Genomic DNA, 19,206 nt, shown 5'->3' on the forward strand with positions numbered 1-19,206 from the left:
TTGATTGCTCAAAATATTAATTCACTATTCTCACACTTTTCTTTACTAAACAGTGCGTTGAAACCTATACTTCTTGCAACTGTATGTTGACAGTTTGTTGGAAAATTGTAATATCTCATCTTATTTGTAACAACAATATAATTTAGCATAAGGTCATCATTATTAAGGCTTGCTATACCCGAAGCCATCCTCCCCTACTTACAAAATAATTTCCCCGTGTATAAACCATACCTTATTGTGTCAAGAGTATGTAGTGGTATTCAAGTAAGAAGTCAGATCTTACCGAATAGGATTTATTACACTGAAATATTCAGATAAACCAATTTAACAAAACGCTGAAAAATGGGGGGTGAGTGAAAAGGAATTTGAAGGTAGCTCAGTAAGGTCGAAACTTCCTCTGTGCTCTCAGCAAAGCTATTCTTTGTTTGTCCTCCTCGAACTTTTTTCTTAGTTCCGCAATATCTGAAAGAGAAAAAGTAAGTTCAGCCATATACACCTGGGCTTTACAAACTCATTAAAGCTTCTTTTTCCAAAATAACAATCCAGTTCTGAATGTACTCTCCATCTCTTCCAACAAACTCTTCAGAGGGAAAATAAAGTTTAAGAACATAACTCGGTTCATGCTGAATATTTTTAAGGAGGCAAGAAAAAACAAAGCACACTTAATGTCCTCTACGGTCTTAAGTTGTTTGAAAGCTTTTTTGCAGTGACCATTCAGTTTTGACATCACAACTCACGTTCTTTCTGTGTGTTTTTGTGCTGCCAAGTGTAGAAGTTCATAAGCTCCTTCCTCTTCTTCTTCCTGATCTCCCTCTGAAGAGCCTTCTGGTTGGCTGCCTCAGTGTGAGGGCGGGCTTTAACGGCCTTGTTACCTCTTTTGACTTTCACCCAACCCTCTTCATCCTCCCGTTGCTTCTCAGCTTCCTCCTTCTGTCGCTCAGCTTCCTGAAGCAAAGAAGACAAATCCAAGTTGGTGTCATGGGAACAAGAGAAGACAGTGATGTTGGGGGAAGTGTGATCAGTGCTTACCTCCTCTTTCCTCTTGTCATACTGTTGCATGAAGGAATCAACTGTTTCTTGGAGTTTTTCTGGCTGAACAAATGTCTCTCTATATTGCTGAATCCATTCTGGAAGATGAAATCAAACCAATACAGTTGGAGACTAATATCCCCCCGCTCAAAGGCTTCAATGTTTCTGACCAGAATACCAAAATATATTTGCTAATTTTGTACTACACACAATGTGTTACTCCTAACAAATGACAAGTGCTCTATAGCAGATTTTAACTAACAACCTGTACTATGTTAACACACTATAATTGTTATGCTAACTCTTTTGGCCCTGTGTTCAAAACTGCTCAAAGGGAAGACCTGGCCTTTATTGGTAGAGTTAATGCAGTGCGAAGCATCATAACACAAATGGCAAAATAAGGAAAAACAGAAGACAACACACATGAATAGGAGCTAAGCAACAGAATTTCTTACACGATTGATCAGAAATGTGAAATTTATCAGTCCTGGTTACTTTCCATTGAAAGGTAAAACCCGGAAGTAATGCCTCTAAGCCCTGTAAAGACCACACAACTTCTATAATTGCATCAGACTTTGAAAAGGCAAGGCACCACACACCTAACCTTTGAAATTTGCAGATTTCTAGCCTTTCTAATTTTAGAAAACACTTAATGTTCTTTTGACGTTGAGTAGCTACACTTGTCCAGATGTGAGTCGTAAAACTCAAACATGTTTTGGTATCGTGACCGCTCCTACTGGTGAAAGGCTCAATCAAGAGGTGAGCATTTTGAACATACTACACCCTTGTTGATGAAGAAACGCGTGCTCTTAAGTGGGCTTGCAGGAGACCGGAACGTAAATGGCTAAAATCAAAATTTGCAACTTTTTTTTTTAAATCTATCTTAACACGATTGTTAATTGAAATACACGCGTGCTTTATCTGCTGCGAAAGCAGTGTATCTCTCGCTTAATATTAATAAACATAATCCTAGATTTCTCTTTGACACTGTAGCTAAATTTACTAAAAAGCAGCTGTCTATTCGCTGCTCACCATTTATGGCCCATGTGTTTCTAGACTTTTTCTGCAATAAGGTTGATGAGATCAGAAACAAAATCTAGTTCAACTCCAGCTACTCCTGCAGATCATGTCTTACCAAATTCATATCTATACAATGAGTCACTGATAGTCCCTGTTATTACAGCTTTTGAGATGATCACTCTTGATACTTTGACTAAGCTCATGTCAGCTTCTAAACCAAGTACAAGCCTACATGAACCTTTACCAACTAAACTTTTTAAAGACCTCTGGCCTTTCCTGAGACCTACAATGCAAGACTTTTTTTAATTAATCACTTATTACTGGCCGCCAGTCTGGGATAGGCTCCATCATCCCTGCGAGCAGGATAAGCGGTTTGGATAATGGATGGACTTATTACTGGCACTGCTCCCAGCAGTTTTAAGATAGCTGTGGTCAAACCGCTTCTAAGAAACCGGACCTTAATCCAGGGTCTCTTAATAACTATCGACCAGTCTCTAATCTTCCATTCTTTTCTAAAGTACTAGAGAGAGTTGTGTATCAACAACTTTCGACCCATATAGATGAAAACAATCTTTATAAATCTTTTCAATCAGCTTTCAGGACTTGTCACTCTACTGAAACTGCTCAAACCAGAGTGGTAAATAATCTTTTACTAGCTATGGACTCTGACTCCACCTCTGTGCTTCTACTACTGGACCTCAGTGCAGCTTTTGACACCATTAGACAGAAAAAATTGTAATTTTGGTGTCTCTGGCTTAGCCATGTCTCGGCTTAAGTCCTACTTACCTGAAAGAACACAGTGTTTCTGCTATAATAATATTACATTGACATTCTTCTCAAAAAAGACATGCATGTTAGGGTTAATACTCCTGCCTGTACCCCTGACCAAGGCAATAGGAAAAAAAATTAGAGTTGGTCTTTGGGTGCTGCAACACAGTTGCCCACTGCTCCTATACAATAAAATGGATTAAATGCAAAAGACAAATCTCATTGTAACCAAACTACTGTACAATGACAAAAATAAAGTGGCTTTCTTTCTTCTTGGATGTTAAATATGGCATACCTCAGGGCTTGGTTCTTATCCCTCTACTTTTCTCTTTATATTTCACTTCTTGTCCAAATTATATACAGCCATGTAATACATTTCCACTGCTATGCAGCCAATACTCAGCTGTATGTGCCCGTAAGTGCCAACGATCATACTCAAATTACTAATTTAAAGGCCTGCTTGGCTGCTGTGAAAAATTGGTGTCACTAAATTTTCTGCTTTTAAACTTGGATAAAACTGATATGCTGTGGTCATTGGCCCTTCTAAACACAGACACCAGTTTGATCAAGTAACAGTAACGCTCAACAACTCTGTGATTTCATGAAGTGTGGCAGCCATAAATCTCGGTGTGATGCTTGATCCCAGCCTTTCCTTTGATAAGCACTTTAAAGAAATCACCAAGACTGCCTTCTTTCACCTATGTAACAGAGCTAAAATTCAGTCTTTCCTGTCCTTGGCTGTCAGAGACTCTAATGCATGCATTTGTTTCATCCAGACTTGATTAATGTAATGTTCTGTTTTCAGGTCTGCCACATGCTAGTATTAAAAGTCTTCAGATAGTTCAGAATGCAGCTGCTAGAATCCTAACTAAAACTAGAAAGTTTGACCATATTACATCAATTCTTGCCTCTCTTCATTCACCTCCTATCCATGTTAGATCAAACTTCAAGGTGCTTCTGCTGACTTACAAAATCTTAAATGGGCTTGCCCCATCGTACCTGTCTGATGTCCTTAAACCATATATTCCATCTCAAGCTCTTCACTCTCAAAATGCAGGGCTCCTGTGTGTACCCAAAATTAAAAAGAAGTCAGCAGGTCGCAGGGCCTTTTCCTATTGGGCACTGTTCTTATAGAATAACCTCCCTGTTGCCGTCAAGACAACTAGTCTGTTGAATCCTTTAAATCCAAACTTAAAACTCATATATTTGACTTAACCTAAAATTATAGTTGTCTTCAAATTGACTACTTCACAACCTGTACTGCATGGCGGATCAGTTTCTGTCTCAATGAATTTACCAAGCACTGTCCTGCTGACGAGATCATAGAGTAGATTGATTATTGCTACTATTCTCTTCTCTCTCATCTCTTTCTCTCTCTCTGAATGATGTCTTCATCCTTCTCTCTCTCCTGTGTGAATAATGTCTTTCCCTGTCTCTTCTCCCATGTATATGAATGGTGTGATGCGAGTCTCCCCTGTGTACATGTGCAGTCTGCCCTCCTGTCAGGTCTCCATGGTGATGGGGTCATGTGGCTCAGGTCCTAGGCTTTTCTGTTGGCATTATAATTCTGTTGTCCTTGTTCAGTGTTGTATTCTATTCTTTACACACAACATCTACTGAATGTCTCGCCGTCTTGTGGGAGCGATCCCTCCTCAGTTGCTCTCCCCGAATTTTTCTCCCAGTTAAAGGTTTTTTGTTTTTTTTAGGGAACTGATCCTTGTCTGATGCAAGGGTCTAAGGACAGGATGTTGTATTGCTGTAAAGCCCCCTGAGGCAAATTTGTGATATAGGGCTATTCAAATAAAATGGACTTTACTACAACACATTGTGTGTCGACTGTGGATCGACCTATGCTATTCTGTGCAGGCTGGCGCAGACTCTCCACAATCTTGAAAATCAGTTGTCGTGGCAAAATCAGGGTTATAATCCGCCTTTAAATTGTCTAGTGTGTTTCTGGTTTTAGCTGATTGAGGAATGCGTCACGTAAGTTTCAACTCACTTTGTACACCTGTCCTCACTGGATTTTGTTGTTTGGAGGCTACCAATGGGACATTATAAGGATGTGACTTGGCTGCCGAGATACTAGAGGCATCTTGGAACACGACGTAACCAACTTTAAAACCCTGGAATAGATGGGACATAGATGCAAGGCAGAAAAGCCAGTGAGATAAGTAACATCATATAGCTGTGAGAAGCAACAGAAGACTTTGATCATACATTTATAAGACAATTAAGAAGACCAACCTGCTTTTCAGCTGGTTTGAAGAACTTGGTCAGCTTGGGTCCAGTGCGGTCAGAGGAACCCGGATGGTCCCTCAACTCCACAGACTGAACAATTCCAAACTGCGAGAATAATTCTTTTACAATGCCCTGGAAATAAAGGTTAAAATTTGAGAAGGTGCATCAGCAAGCCTACGTGTCCATTTAGACAATAAACAGAGAAGCATGTAAATATCAAACCAACAATAAGCAGCGCATACATGTGAACAATATGGAGGGACGTTGAGCACAAACAATGTTCTGTCCAGGGGTCTGTGGGAAGACTTCTCTTCTCGCACTCTGTGCTCCTTAACACACAGATTGTGCTGTGCAGCACTGTCAGACGTGAATTGTAGAGATAAGACTGTAAAAAGACAACAGGTTTAAACAAAGACGATGTGCACAGCATCAGAAATCACAAAACATCAAATTATATATCCGTTGCTACGGCCAGTTTTGTTTACAGAGGGGCTCACGATGTGACGCGGCAACAACAAAATAAAAATAATGACAAACGTTACTTGTATTCTAAGAAGAACCGGTAGATTTACAGAATACAGGTTTGATTTCGTCGTAATTGTACCTGTAAATCCTCCCGGAATAATGCTAGCCTGGCTAGCGGCATGTTTCTTCTTGGACGGTGCCATTTTTGGCGACCTTTCGTTTCGCACCGGAAGAACTTGTACGAAACGTGGCTCGGTATTTGTAGTCCGTTGATAAGCACCAATGAAAAACCTCGACAGCTTTCCAGATTAACAAAACCCGTGCGCAGATTTTTTACAAAAAAAATCTTAACTAGATGTGCTGTGTGAGCTCACTAGCAAAAATAACACCTCAAAGTAGATGCCAGATTTGAGATTTGCTTGAATCTTAAAATGAAAATCTACTACTACTTCCGGCTGCTCTCGTTAGGGGTCGCCACAGCGGATCATCCGTTTCCATGTCTTCCTGTCCTCTGCATCTTCCTGTCACACCAGCCACCTGCACGTCCTCACTCACCACATCCACATCCCTGGCAGCTCCATATTCAGCATCCTTCTCCCAATATACCCAGCATCTCTCCTCCACACATGTCCAAGCCATCTCAATCTTGCCTCTCTTGCTTTGTCTCCAAACCGCCAAACCTGAGCGGTCCCTCAAATATAATCGTTCCTAATCCTGTCCTTCTTCGTCACTCCCAGTGAAAATCTTAGCATCTTCAACTCTGCCACCTCCAGCTCCACCTCCTGTCTTTTCGTCAGTGCCACTGTCTCCAAACCATACAACATAGCTTGTCTCACAACCATCTTGTAAACCTTCCCTTTAACTCTTGCTGGTACCCTTGTGTTGCAAATCACTCCTACACTCTTCTCCACCCACTCCACCCTGCCTGCACTCTCTTCTTCGCCTCTCTTCTGCACTCCTCGTTACTTTGGACAGTTGACCCCAAGTATTTAAACTCATCTTAAAAACTTAAATCTTAAAATAAAAATACCAACCCAGAACAGTTTATGCTGAGTTGTTTATGGTTAGAGTTATGATTTAGGATCAAACTATTAAATCCCCAGTTAAAGTTAACATACTGAGTGGGGAGAAAAAAATGCAATCTGTCTATTTACTCTAGAAAACAGTAGTAATATGTGATATTAAGTAATATGTGAACATGATATGAAAATTATTTCAGTATTTTCATTAACCAGACCATGATCCCATAGGTATAAAGTACACAAGGACAAGTGATATCAAATAATTTGGGAACATGACATTTTCAATGATCCCTCCTTCTTCAGTAGCCATCTTTCTCGTTACACAAGTACACCAGTACAAACACAGTAACAGCCAATACTTTGTTTTTGGTCGTTACACCACTGTATCGTTTATAAGGGTGGGGATGCCTGCAGTCAGTTGCGACTGAAGAGGTCACTGAGTAATGAAACGCTTCTCTCAATAAACATTGTGTCCAGATGAACTGATTCAATTTTCTGTAATTTTACCTGGATTATTGAGCATGCATAAAAAGATGTGATTGTTGCGGTGCAACATTAATGAATCATGTGGCAAATTGAAAAGATAGTCAAAGTGTACAAAGCAAAATATTTACTGGCAGAAATTCAGAGACTTGTCACACTACAGTTTTCTTCTTGACTGGCATACAAGAGAAATAGACATTTAAAGTTCAGGAACAAAAATCAAATGAGTTGAAACTTGAACAGCTCCCATTTAACCAATTCAAAATGGATAACTAAGAAAAACAATGGTAAATGGACTGCGTTTTATATAGCGCTTTTCTAGTCTACCGACCACTCAAAACGCTTTTTTACAATGTACACCTCTTCCCATTCACCCATTCACACACACTCGTACGCTGATGAGGCTAATGAAACTCACCCAGAGGTGGATCAGTACAAAGTTCTGTGGAATTTATCTGTAGAAATCAGTTTACTGAAATAATTATTACGAACAGACCACTGGCTATTGCATATTTTGCATGATAATCAGCGTATGAATATCAGTTTTGTTGTTAACGAGCCCCCATTTACAGGGGCACCCCAGTGGCTCACCTGGTAAAGCACATACCACATAGGCTGAGTCCTTACCGCAGCGGCCTGGGCTTGAATCCAGCCCGGGCCCCTTGCTGCATGTCACCCCCCCCCCCCACATTTCCTGTCCCTCTCGCCTATTACTATCTTGTAAGGGCAGAAAAATGCCACACAAAAAAAAAGTCCCCATTTACAGGGGAGATGGGTATAATCCTCAATTCAAAGTAAGCTTGAATGTGTGAAAAACAGGATGGCTTTCAATGAGAACCAAACAACCAGTAAATGTGAAGCTTTCTGAAAACACACCCCGTTTACGCTTGGTTTTGAAATGCGTTTTGGGCGATCGGATCACAAGTGGACAGCGAGACACGTTGCCGTTTACACCTGTGTGTAAACGTCTCCAAATGCGTCCTGCTGACCACTTGTGATCAGATTTCCTTACTCTGAAGAAGAAGATTTCGCTTCTTGTAGCGGAAGCCTCGGTCAAGCGCCAGATTTGCTGACTAGCTGTGAAAACAATAGCTAACGTTTGAAGAGGTTTCAAGCACTAATATACATGTACGGACTATTCCAACTGTTGAGACTGACAGGACCGATTCTTCTGCCCAAATGGAGATGAGGCATCTCGTTTCACTTGTACTCCCAACCACCTACACTCTCCTCTCTCTCCATTTTTTTCGAAAGTTGGCACGCTCTTACCAAAACCACCACCAAACCCTGCACTGATGACGCATTTTCCTGTTAGGTCCTTGTCGGGGAGGCATTAGCATTTACACTACAAAAGATATGTTGTCAAATGCGTCCCAGACCACCTCGGCAAGAGGTTTGAGTAACCGGTTCACAAAACGTTTTGGTGGTCGTTTACACTTGTATTTAGCGCTGTCCACTTGTGATTCGATGGGGGGGGATGGGACGCATTTTAAAACCAAGTGTAAACGGGGTGATAAAGTCCATTCCCATGTCCAGTTTACCCCTCTCCTACGTAACTAAAACAACAAATTAACACACGAGACTGCTTTTCAATGGTCCATCTTGAGAGACATGGATGACATTTGGATGTCACAAAAACGAATACACTCAGTTGGAAGAGGAAAGAAAAGGATGGTGAATATCAATATGAAGTTCAACGTAATCGTGTAGTGTGTCACAGGTACAAATCTGTGTCTCGCATTACAGAACACGGCCCTTCCGTTATGAAAGCTGCGAACCAAAATATTGGGGTTTATTATGCGTTTGTGTTGTGTTCTTGTGTGTTTACACGAGACTAGCTATATCTTGATGCGAAAGGCAGTAGCCTGTGAGCTGGAAGGCTCAGTGGTCGAGGTGGACTTGAACAGAGCTTTGAGGATGGTCTGGGGGTCCACCTCTGGGGTGGGCTGAGAAGAGGCTCTCTGGCTGCCAGGGCGAGACAAGGAGGCTGGCAGACCGTCTTTCTTTACACCAGTGCCAGAACCTGGAGTATCACTGAGCCTCCTGTGAGAGAGGGGAAAAAGAAAGAAGAGCTGATTTCACAAGACCAAGAGCCAAACCATATGCACTTTGTTGGAAAATGTGACCTGAATGGCCAAAGTTGCAAGTTAGCCACCTATAACAGATTGTTGGGGCAATTTACTTGGCTCAACGAGTCTTCAACGCCACAATCCTTAAGATTGAAGAAAATATATGGTCACTTTTGATACTTTTTAACCAGGAAAATCCAAATCATTCAAGCTTTGGTACTTGCTAATTTTTGAAGGTTATTTTTAAGTAGGGCTTTCACCTCATCTCACTTTCCAGCTAACTTCTACCATAACAATGCAACCACGCCCAGCAGCTATGATGCCCTTTCAAAAGCACAATGGTCATTCGCAAATAACAGGGCTGGTTTTACAGCGACAAGGTAGGATAGTACTTTTTATTGCCAATTCCAACTATCAAATTTAACACTAGAAAGACCGGGATTTCAATTTAGTTTAAACAATTTAAACTTCGGACAGACATGGTTGAACTTGAATGGCAAAATTGAAAAAGTGAAAATATTACCTGAAAAACAAAATGGAAAACACATATTGCTTATCTAACGAATATAACAAGGCCAAATAATGTGAAATGTAAAAAAATAACTAAAAATAACTATTGAAACTGTCCCAAACAATGACCAGAACCTAAAAACTACTAGAATGACCATGGGCCATCAAAATGACCACCTACGGTTTGTCAAGATAAATACCCAATTGAGATTTTTTTTTTAATTTATTTCAGATTTTTCCCCTTTTCTCTCAATTTAGTGGCCAATCGATCCCTATTTTAGTTCAAACACCCACCCCTGTACTGCATGCGTTCGCCAACTGCATCTCACTGGCCAGCAGTCTCGAAGGAGACGCCTTGTCACGAGAGTGGCAAGGCGAATCCAGGCCGAACCACTGCTTTTTCCGACAAACACAGAGACGCATTCATGTAATGAACACAAGCCGCCTCCGCCCCCCTCCCGAAGACAGCGCTGCCAATTATTGCTGCTTCACCGAGTCCAGCCATAGTCGGATCCTATGAGACCGGGGCGCGAACCCTGGTCCCCAGTGGACAACTGCATCGACACAAAGCCGATGCCTAGACCGCTACACCACCGCGGACCCTTCCCAATTGAGATATTAATGCATTGCACGTTAGTATGTCTGTTACTAAATGATTGACACCAAAATTAACTTTTTAATAACTTTAATACTATTTTTCAAACAATTTCAAATCGCCGCTGTCCAACGCTTGTAAATACTGCAACGCCTCAGTGCTAGTCATGGTGCGTCTGAAGTGGCGTCTGTAATCAGACATGTTGGCAATAATCCAAAATCAAGGTTAGACCATTACTCTGCACTGGAGAAGGTTAGTGTGTTTCTAGGACAGAGCAATGACCTTCGTGAAGGAAATGATGCGACGAACACGTCATAGAGACATGACGCGCACGATCACGTGCAAATCACAAGCCGTCTTTTTGACAGCTCATGGTCAAATCAAATCAATTTTATTTGTATAGCCCAATATCACAAATTACAAATTTGCCTCAGTGGGCTTAACAGCAACACAACATCCTGTCCTTAGACCCTGTCATCGGATAAAGAAAAACTCCCTAAAAAAACCCTTTAACAGGGAGAAAAAATAGGAAGAAACCTCAGGGAGAGCAACAGAGGAGGGATCTCTCTCCCAAGACGGACAGCGTGCAATGGATGTTGTGTTCACGCAAATTACATAATACAACATTGAAAGAGGATAACAGAATTATAATGGACATAAAATCTATGAAGAACATGATGCACAGGATGCCAAGCAGTGTCCACGTGCCAACGGAGCAGTCCAGGACCCAAGCCACGCGACCAGCATCATCATGTAATAAGAAAAACTTAGGTGAGGAGTGGAAGTTTGTTTAGGTAGATCTTATTGTAACTGTTTTTGCGCAACTGATCTAAAACTCATTTTAATACAAATATATGACATTTTAGGAGCATTCAGAGAGCGGCAGGTCTGTATCTTTTTTTTCTTCCTCACAAAGTTATTAAACTTTGAAAATCCAAAACCGTCAAAATGATGGCCTTGGTCGTTCTAGCGTTTAAGCATTGGTTGATACCAAGTAGCAATCTGATAAATTGCCTTTAGAGTCCTGTGTGGGACTGTTTTCTTAATCCTACTCCTGCTGAATTTCGTACCATTACCACCCACTCCCGCAATGTGTGTGTTACACTCCCGCCCACACCCACAAACATCCTGACCATTTACGTCTGCACAATAAGAGTTCTACTGAGTTTGTGTTTTACAGTTTAATTTAACAGACGCTTTTATCCAAAGCAACATACAGCTGAGAGGTAGCTGGCTTGTATAGAATTAGGAATCAAAGCCACTGACTTTTACTGGAGACTCGTCTCAACAGGGGTTTGAATTCACGATCTCCGGCAGGAAAGCTGGCGGTATTAACTACTGAGCCATCTGGTTGTTTCTCCTGCTCCATCGGGAAAACATGTTATTTTACGGTGTAGTATTAATAAAGAGATGCATACCCGTCGGTCATAACGAAGCGAAATTAAATTCTAGTGTATAATTGTATTCATATTAGTGCAATGATTAGTTATTCTTGTGCAATAAGTACACCTATTCTAGGGCAAAATTACACTGTATTTATTTTACTTATTATTTTAGAACGTGTTATTGGCGGTGGTTGTTTTATTCTTTCCCTGTCGTAACGCACTGATCAGGAGTAGCACTCTGAATTTCGTTGTATTCTGTACAATGACAATAAAGGCTTTCTATTCTATTCTATGTCAACAAAGCCTTTCCTGGCGACGAAGTCATGTGGCTGAATGTCTCTACAGCAAAATCCAACACATTTCTCGATAGTATCTTGTTTAAAATGTGCCGGAAGATGTGCTTTATGCTTGAAGGAGAGCTTGCTTTGACCTGGGAGAACAGAACAGGTATGTTGCCTCAACCCAGAGGTGCCAGATTTGTGCCCACTGTAGGTCAATACTTTTCCACGTGTCACAACTAACAAATTCCAGTGCATTTCCATCTTTGTCAGTACCAACTGAGAAAACTTTCCAAATGTCAGTCTTGCCTTGTTTTGCTTTTCTGTTGTAATAGCCTGCTTTGAGCTTCTTTTCAACTTCCTTTGTTGAAGTCTCCATCCTTCTGGTTAGCGCTAGCTAAATCCCGGCACCTGCAAATTTTTTGTGTTTTGACTGCTCGCTCCCACCCCGCAGCAAGTTAAAACCGCCTGCTCCCACGAGATTTGCATCCCGCGGGATCCCAATCCCAATGCAGTCCTTTAGTTGCTGTTAAGTGACTCAAGAATTGTTCCTCATCAAGGATAACCTATCATCCTCCTTATGTATACAAAAAAGCAGAAGATTCTTATCTTTCTCTTAGTTTTTTCATGTTACATGTGGCTATTGGTAATAAATTTAAAGCCATTACAGAATTTAGATTATTTTTTACTTTGGGCACCCCTGTGGACTAAAGGGGAAGTGTTTCACGGATGAACGACTTCAATTTGCACAAGTGTTACTTGTCACAAAGATCTAGATTCAAGCTGGTGCATTTGTTTTGAAGAAAACATAGAGATGTAGTGGTGTTTTGGAAAAATTAGTGTTTGCAATATACAGTGATGAGTTAATGTATTTCTAATCAGGGCATAGATTATTTCGTCAGATTTCACAGGGAATCCAACCTAGAGACAAACATTTACCATCAATATAAAACAATATCCAATATTCTCCCTGATGGTCTCATTTACTTACATTGGTCAAGAGACATCAAAACTGAACTAGGACCAATAACTAATCAGTGAAAAACTCCTGTTCGCGGCTTTATATAGGAGTAGTAAAAGAGGAAGCGAATGGAACCAGTGGAATGCTCAGATTTTGAAGATTAGCACTGGAGATTAACGCAAATTGCAGATGAGCACCAAGTTTCAGAGGCTGTACATTTTTTTAACCTCTTCCAAGTTTTGTATAGCAGTGACAATGAATACTTTTCAGTAAACTAGCAATTTCCACATGGATTGTAAAAAGATTGCTCCACTTTTGTGAGCTTAAGACAACAGTAGGGGCATGGTGCAATGCTATATTGATAACCAATGTGACAGAAATAAAAACGTATGTCTTGTCTTTCATTGAGCAATCTCGGGTTATTCACTCAAGAAGTACATCCCAACACATACTACAACATCAGGAGCTAAATTGCAGGCTCAATAAAGTTTTTTAGGTTAGCACTGGGGGAGGTGCTGACATAGCAGCACTGATGACTATTTCGCTTCAAATATTCTCAAATACCACTGCAATTACCACTTGAAGCTGACTTACAAGAGAATAGGCTGATCTGACGTGATGACATTTCCTTGAATGTGAAGGTTACACTTCATGGGTTGGCCTGGGAGTGGAGCAGAAGACAAAAGCAAAACTCAGATAAAATCCCACAAACACAAAAAAAGTTCTGCATCAGTCTAGTTACTGCTTATCTTTTAATGGTATATCAAATTCAAGCAGCCAACCCTTGAATCCAGGGAATATAAATACATTTTGTTTCAACAGATGTCCCCCAGAAAGCAAAACACCGTCATCAGAATTAGTCAATGACCTGCATGCAAAACAGAATTCTGTGCCCAACATTCAGAGACTCATTATGTATGTGCCCTTGCTTTTGGCACTTACCATCCAGGCAGCGGTTGTTGTATTTCCTGTACGCGCTCACAGCATCCTCTTTGCGGACAAACACCACCTCAGCCACCCCAACCTTCACTAGCCGTGCTCGCTTCAAGGCACCGCACACACAGAATAGCTCCTGTGGAAGAACGGATGGGACCATAAAGAATATTTATACATGCATAGAATGAGTCATTATATCATCATCAGAAGAGCACCACTCAACACAAAGCCTGAATCTTAAACACAAGTGTAAAATGATATTGCCAAACACCAAGTGATGCTCTCACCACTATGTCTTCCTCTGTGACACGGGGATGCAGGTTGTTCACAGTTATCTTTGTCCCTTCTAAAGGACTGAAAGCAGGCTGAAAAAAAGTGGAATACCATGGGTCAAATATATGCACAGAAAATCCTAGCTTCACAACATTTGCTGTATTTTTATAATGTACACACATTTAAATATGCAACTAATCCAATCCTGGCGTGACAAAAGCGTTTTACGCTCTTTAGGCTCCACTCCAAACACTTTTTCAGTTAGTTAACTTCATATAAAATCAAATTCTCTAACTAGGTGAAGGAAAGCCTAGGAGTAGTTGCTGTCAAAGTAAAGTTTCCGTTAAAACAAAAATGTCCCTGCTAATAATCTGCACGTCCAGTAAATGCTGGTGGTCCATCCTGTCTTTAAAACGATAACTGCCTCAGTGCAATTCATTCCAACAGAGAAATCGACCTTCTCCGCCAAGAGAGCTGTTCAATATTGCCTACATGCACCAATATACATTGCGGAAGAGTTTCTCAACCGCAAAGATTAGAAAACAAACATCTCAGCCAATAAACCTTGTAGTTCTTTCAATATGCATTGACATCAGTGGCTGGCACAAATAAACAAGTTTGCTATATCAGGCTACGGTGATACAGACAACATTGGCAAGTATTGTGCAGAAGCCACCGCTACAATTACTACATGGAAACAAGTTTAAATATATATCAACAACATTTCCCTTTAAAAGAGCAGACCCCATGCACCAAATTCTAAAACTAAAGTGAAGTTCCACGACAAAATCTTTTAGTTAATTTATAATACATGAAGGTTGACTATATGAATACATCTAGGTGGATGGATGAAGCATTCTGTGTTGACGTCTTGACATTCGTCAAATTCATAACATCAAATTAACTTCATCTTATTGCCTCGTCTGTGGTGAGAAAGTAAAAAATGGAGGAATTTTGCATTTTCAGCTTCCAGTCCTTGCCGATGTATTCAGTGCAAGTGAGGTATGGCCAGCTATCATTACCCAGTGCAACAAAAGTAAATGGCTTCCAATAAAAATGAGGATGACAGTCTGGAATTACTATTATGACTGTTGGATGTTAACCACTGGCATAATCCTCCTGTTGGAGCCAACCGATTCTGTCGCACTTGGAAACAATCCAACACTATTTTGGTAGCACACTGTCACCATACCTTCAGTTTAGCACCAACATGGATGATTTTGATTGGTTTCTAGAAATACAAACAATGCAGAATGTTTTGTCTATGTCAACTGGACACTGTGTTCAGCCAGACCTTTCTCTTGTGCGCTGGTACAGCACTTACAGTGTGGAGAAAGAACTGGCTAGTTGAGACTAGGACTGAATGTCACATCGCATTTTTCATTTGGGACTTTGTGTGCAGTGGTCTTAGCAATGACCCCTGAGAAGGTAAGGCTAAGTTTATATTTCAATTATTTTACTCAAACCTAGCTTTGGTTAACTTTCTTTTGTCCATAGTGCTAATAGAAGCTTGCACAGTGGTTTGAGGGAATAACTCTGGTTTCACACCATGCAGGATAATGGATTTTAGGCCACTACTCTCATCAGAGCATTTACTACTCTTTTAAAGGGCCGCAGGGAAATTTTCCTCTACATGTTTCATGTAAATAACAAAACTGACCCAGGAATAACATTTTGTGGCAAGTTTTTCCAACTGGTGTGGAGGAATAGAGGGGGAGGCAGGTAATGGGAAATGAAAAAGGAGAGGAAATTGAAACAGATTCAAGTTGGGATGCTGACCTGAGGTGGAGTGGGTGGTGGTGCACTGACTTCTGCTGTGGTCTGTTGGAGAGTCCTGGACACTGGCTGTAAGGCTGCAGCAGAGGCTCGGAAGGCTGCAGCACTGGGGTTTGGCCTGGTGGGGGCTACAGGGACAGGGGCACCAGGGGCTGTGTATGCATCATTTTTAACAACCTTGGTGATAGGAGCCGACATGGAGAATGGGGAGCCCATGGAACCAGGCTGACAAAGACAAACGGGGGAACAAGGTCAAGCTTAGTGTCATAAATGGAGAATGAGCATTTATTTGTGCCAGCTATATCTGCCAAAGGGCAGTCCAAGGAGGAAACACTTACCCTTGACTGTAGCACGTTATTACTGGTGGTGATCTTCATTTTTTTACTAGGGGGGCCATCACGCTCATCTGAGACAGACTGAGAGAGATAAAATTACAGAATTACAAAATGAATAGTTCTTCATCAAACCAACTGTTAAAATATTAATGGGAAAACACTTCTACCTGTGTGCCGACACGTATCCCACTTGACATTCCTGCTGGCCTTTGCTGTAAAAAGACATGACAGATCCGAGTGTGGTAAGCATATGATAGCAACATTTTTTTTATAGGAAAAAACAAACAAACAAACAAACAAAAAAAACACCCACACACACAAACAACGGCGACAGAACGGGGAGTCAAAGAGGCCATCTATTACCCCCTTCACACTGGCCAAAAAACCCGCTAACATCCGCCTTTTTACATTGACCAAAGGTGGACATTAGCGGGTTTTTTGGCCAGTGTGAAAAGGTTATATGTGAAGAGGGAACGAACATCCCTGAATCGGGGGGGGGGGGGGGGGCTAACAGTACAAATAGTACATCTGGTTACTATCTTACAATGCTGTGATTGCAAAAATTCCCCAATCCTCTGAACAGTAAACATTGCCAATGTAACTCTAGTTAATGGTCAAGGGCAATTTGCATATAAAACTGATCATTGTGTTTGGTTGTAATGCCACTAAATTGTTTATAAGGGCAGGGATACCTGCAGTCAGTCTAGACTGAAGAGGTTACTTAGATGAGTGATGAAACATTTCTCTCAATAAACGTTGTGTCCAGATGAACTATTTAACTTTCTGTGATTGTGATATGGCATAAGTGTTGTCTTTTCCTGGTTTTAAAGGCTGCATTATAGTAAAATGGTGTAATTTTCTGAACTTACCAGAACGTTCCAGCTGTTTGTGTAAATGTTTTGTCAAAGCACTAATAGTCATCCCCGCAATATCAATAGAGGTATTTTGTCCAAAAATACTGTGATATTTGATTTTGTCCGTATCGCCCAGCCCTATAAGGTAACATTCCAAAAAGCACTTATTTTTTCATCAACAAAAGGAGGAACAATAGATTATTTATTCCCTTACCTGGATCGTCTTGGTTATCTTAAAGGGCACTGCAGCAGCCGTCCCAGTCTGCGTTCCTCCAATGCTCCTCTTCAGACTCAATCTATCACGAGCATCGATCATCCTCTTTTGGGCACTGCCCAGCTGCGGCGTGACCCCTCCTCTTACACTGAGTCCCACTATATTTGGAGTAAACGCTCTACTGTTCATAATGGCAGGACTGTTGCTCGTGTGTATCTGTATGTGCGGCACGTGTGTCTGGCTCTGTAGGTGTGCAACTGCTTTTTGCTGGATGGTCTGTGAAGGGACACTAAATTGATTCTGCCCCTGTTTGCGCGAGTTGATCATTTGCCTTGCATCATGCATCACTCCTCCTGCTGTGGCTCCTCCTCTGCCACGAATTTTGAAGCGAGCATCTTTCTGCCCAAGCTTCTCTCTGGCATCTTTCACTTGAAAACCAGCTGTTGACAGACAGGTCCAAAAGTGAACAAGAAGACATGGCATTAGTTTACAGAGAACAGAACTCCTGGGACCTCAAACAGTTTCTCACAGACAACACTGATCTAACTTGGCACACATCGACCTTGTTGTAGTACACAACAAAAAAAGAATTTGCTTGGAGAGTATCAGATCCACCACTACAACATGGCTGACCATACCTGCTCCTCCTCCAAGTCTCTGTCTGACATCGTTGGCTCCTATCTTCTGCCGAGCATCAAAGCCTCTGCCAGCCCCCCCTGCGCCCCTGCTAAACAGAGGTCTGAGAGAGAGAACGACAAGATTAGATTGAGTCATTAAATTCAATAAAAACAGAAGAAACAGCTCGAGTGCTATTGGGAAAAAAAATACAAAAATGCTCATGCTACCTAGATTTAGTATTAACATTGTGTCATTAAAACTTAACAAACATTTGATTTGTTTCCAGCCATTATCTAATGTTCTACACCAGATTAAAAACGGTGTCATAATTTAGGATTTACAGCCCAACCTGACCAATACATTTTCACACAGGGAACAAGTTCAAGAGATAACTAGGTGGTTGGCTTTAATGACCCCCATCTTTTGTAACGGGATGTGCAATTCTGAGCGGAGTAACGTTTAGTCTGTTGGCAATTCAAATCAACTGAATTAATCAATGACTTGAAATCAATCAAATCAACTAAACTTTATCGAAATTGCACATCCTATGAATCAATATTCGGTGAAATACGATTTAAATTATGTGCAGATTAAAAAAGCAACGATGGGAGAAAACAGTTGACTGAATTTCAAATAAAGTTGAATCAGTTCATCTGGATACAACGTTTATTGAGCATGCATAAAGACACTTAGATGAATGATGAAACGCATCTGTCGATAAACATATTCAGATGAACTGATTCAACTTTTTTTTTTATTTTCTTACCTGGATTATTGAGCATGCATAAAGACAGAATTAACTAATTGCTTGCCTACGGCATTGCCTGCGAACGGCTTCGTTTATAAGACCTCGGGTTTTTTTATTCATTTTTTTTCGAAAAGTTTTAAATGAAAACAAATACGACGATTAGCTAGAAATTTTGAACGACCAGTAATGACGTCCAGGCCTTTAGCTAACCGTGTACAGCCATTCAGCAGTACCTAGCGTTGGTCTGGCTAGCTATTTAGCCAACCAGCCCACAACACCTAACGTCAAGTTTGTGTCTCAAATTTTTGCACCACCGCCAACGTTATTTGTGTCCATCAAACGAAAATTAAACGAACATCTACTGACAAAGTAGTTAATCGTTACCTTTTAACGGCCACTTTGGTGTTAATGCCGCGCTGTCGTATCACTTCATCCAAAGAAACGTCTGCCATTTTCTTCCTCAGTTTATCCCGCGCCTGCGCGTCTGAAAATACGTAACCGTGGCTACGGCTCCTGATGTCGGCCAAAATATTTGTTTTCAAATTAACTGATATATTGGCTTGACGACGATTTCAAAACGTAAACTATGTGAACTCAAACACATCCTTAACGTTTAAAAGGTATCGCAA

General features: G+C 41.0%; 2 protein-coding genes across 2 annotated transcripts; both read right to left on the bottom strand.

The window, feature by feature from the left end:
• Window positions 1-2: 2 nt before the first annotated feature.
• On the bottom strand, window positions 3-5,734 carry rrp7a (ribosomal RNA processing 7 homolog A). Its single transcript, XM_056288322.1, has 7 exons — window positions 5,660-5,734; window positions 5,298-5,440; window positions 5,062-5,187; window positions 4,817-4,940; window positions 1,030-1,127; window positions 738-945; window positions 3-462 (listed from the first exon to the last, which is right to left on the bottom strand). Exons 1-7 carry the CDS (start codon window positions 5,721-5,723, stop codon window positions 377-379), a joined length of 849 nt encoding a protein of 282 aa, XP_056144297.1. The 5' UTR covers window positions 5,724-5,734; the 3' UTR covers window positions 3-376.
• A 915-nt stretch (window positions 5,735-6,649) lies between these two features.
• On the bottom strand, window positions 6,650-19,029 carry poldip3 (polymerase (DNA-directed), delta interacting protein 3). The gene is made up of 10 exons (XM_056287944.1): window positions 18,962-19,029; window positions 17,850-17,950; window positions 17,212-17,651; window positions 16,311-16,355; window positions 16,147-16,224; window positions 15,812-16,033; window positions 14,047-14,124; window positions 13,766-13,895; window positions 13,418-13,484; window positions 6,650-9,068 (listed from the first exon to the last, which is right to left on the bottom strand). The coding sequence occupies exons 1-10, from the start codon at window positions 19,027-19,029 to the stop codon at window positions 8,864-8,866; spliced, it is 1,434 nt and encodes a 477-aa protein (XP_056143919.1). The 3' UTR covers window positions 6,650-8,863.
• Between the last annotated feature and the right edge of the window lie 177 nt (window positions 19,030-19,206).

This window comes from Lampris incognitus, chromosome 10 (assembly GCF_029633865.1).
Source record: "Lampris incognitus isolate fLamInc1 chromosome 10, fLamInc1.hap2, whole genome shotgun sequence".
NCBI classification, from domain to species: Eukaryota; Metazoa; Chordata; class Actinopteri; order Lampriformes; family Lampridae; genus Lampris; species Lampris incognitus.

Bases quoted from the DNA above. Each gene is read 5' to 3' on its own strand.
- rrp7a (XM_056288322.1), bottom strand. From the start codon at position 5,723: ATGGCACCGTCCAAGAAGAAACATGCCGCTAGCCAGGCTAGCATTATT. The intron at 5,441-5,659 runs GTACAATTACGA...GTCTTTTTACAG, and splicing joins TATTCCGGGAGGATTTACAG to TCTTATCTCTACAATTCACG. The intron at 4,941-5,061 runs GTTGGTCTTCTT...CATCTATTCCAG, and splicing joins TCAAACCAGCTGAAAAGCAG to GGTTTTAAAGTTGGTTACGT.
- poldip3 (XM_056287944.1), bottom strand. From the start codon at position 19,029: ATGGCAGACGTTTCTTTGGATGAAGTGATACGACAGCGCGGCATTAAC. The intron at 13,896-14,046 runs GTGAGAGCATCA...GTTCTTCCACAG, and splicing joins TCACAGAGGAAGACATAGTG to GAGCTATTCTGTGTGTGCGG. The intron at 13,485-13,765 runs GTAAGTGCCAAA...CTCCACTCCCAG, and splicing joins CAACAACCGCTGCCTGGATG to GCCAACCCATGAAGTGTAAC.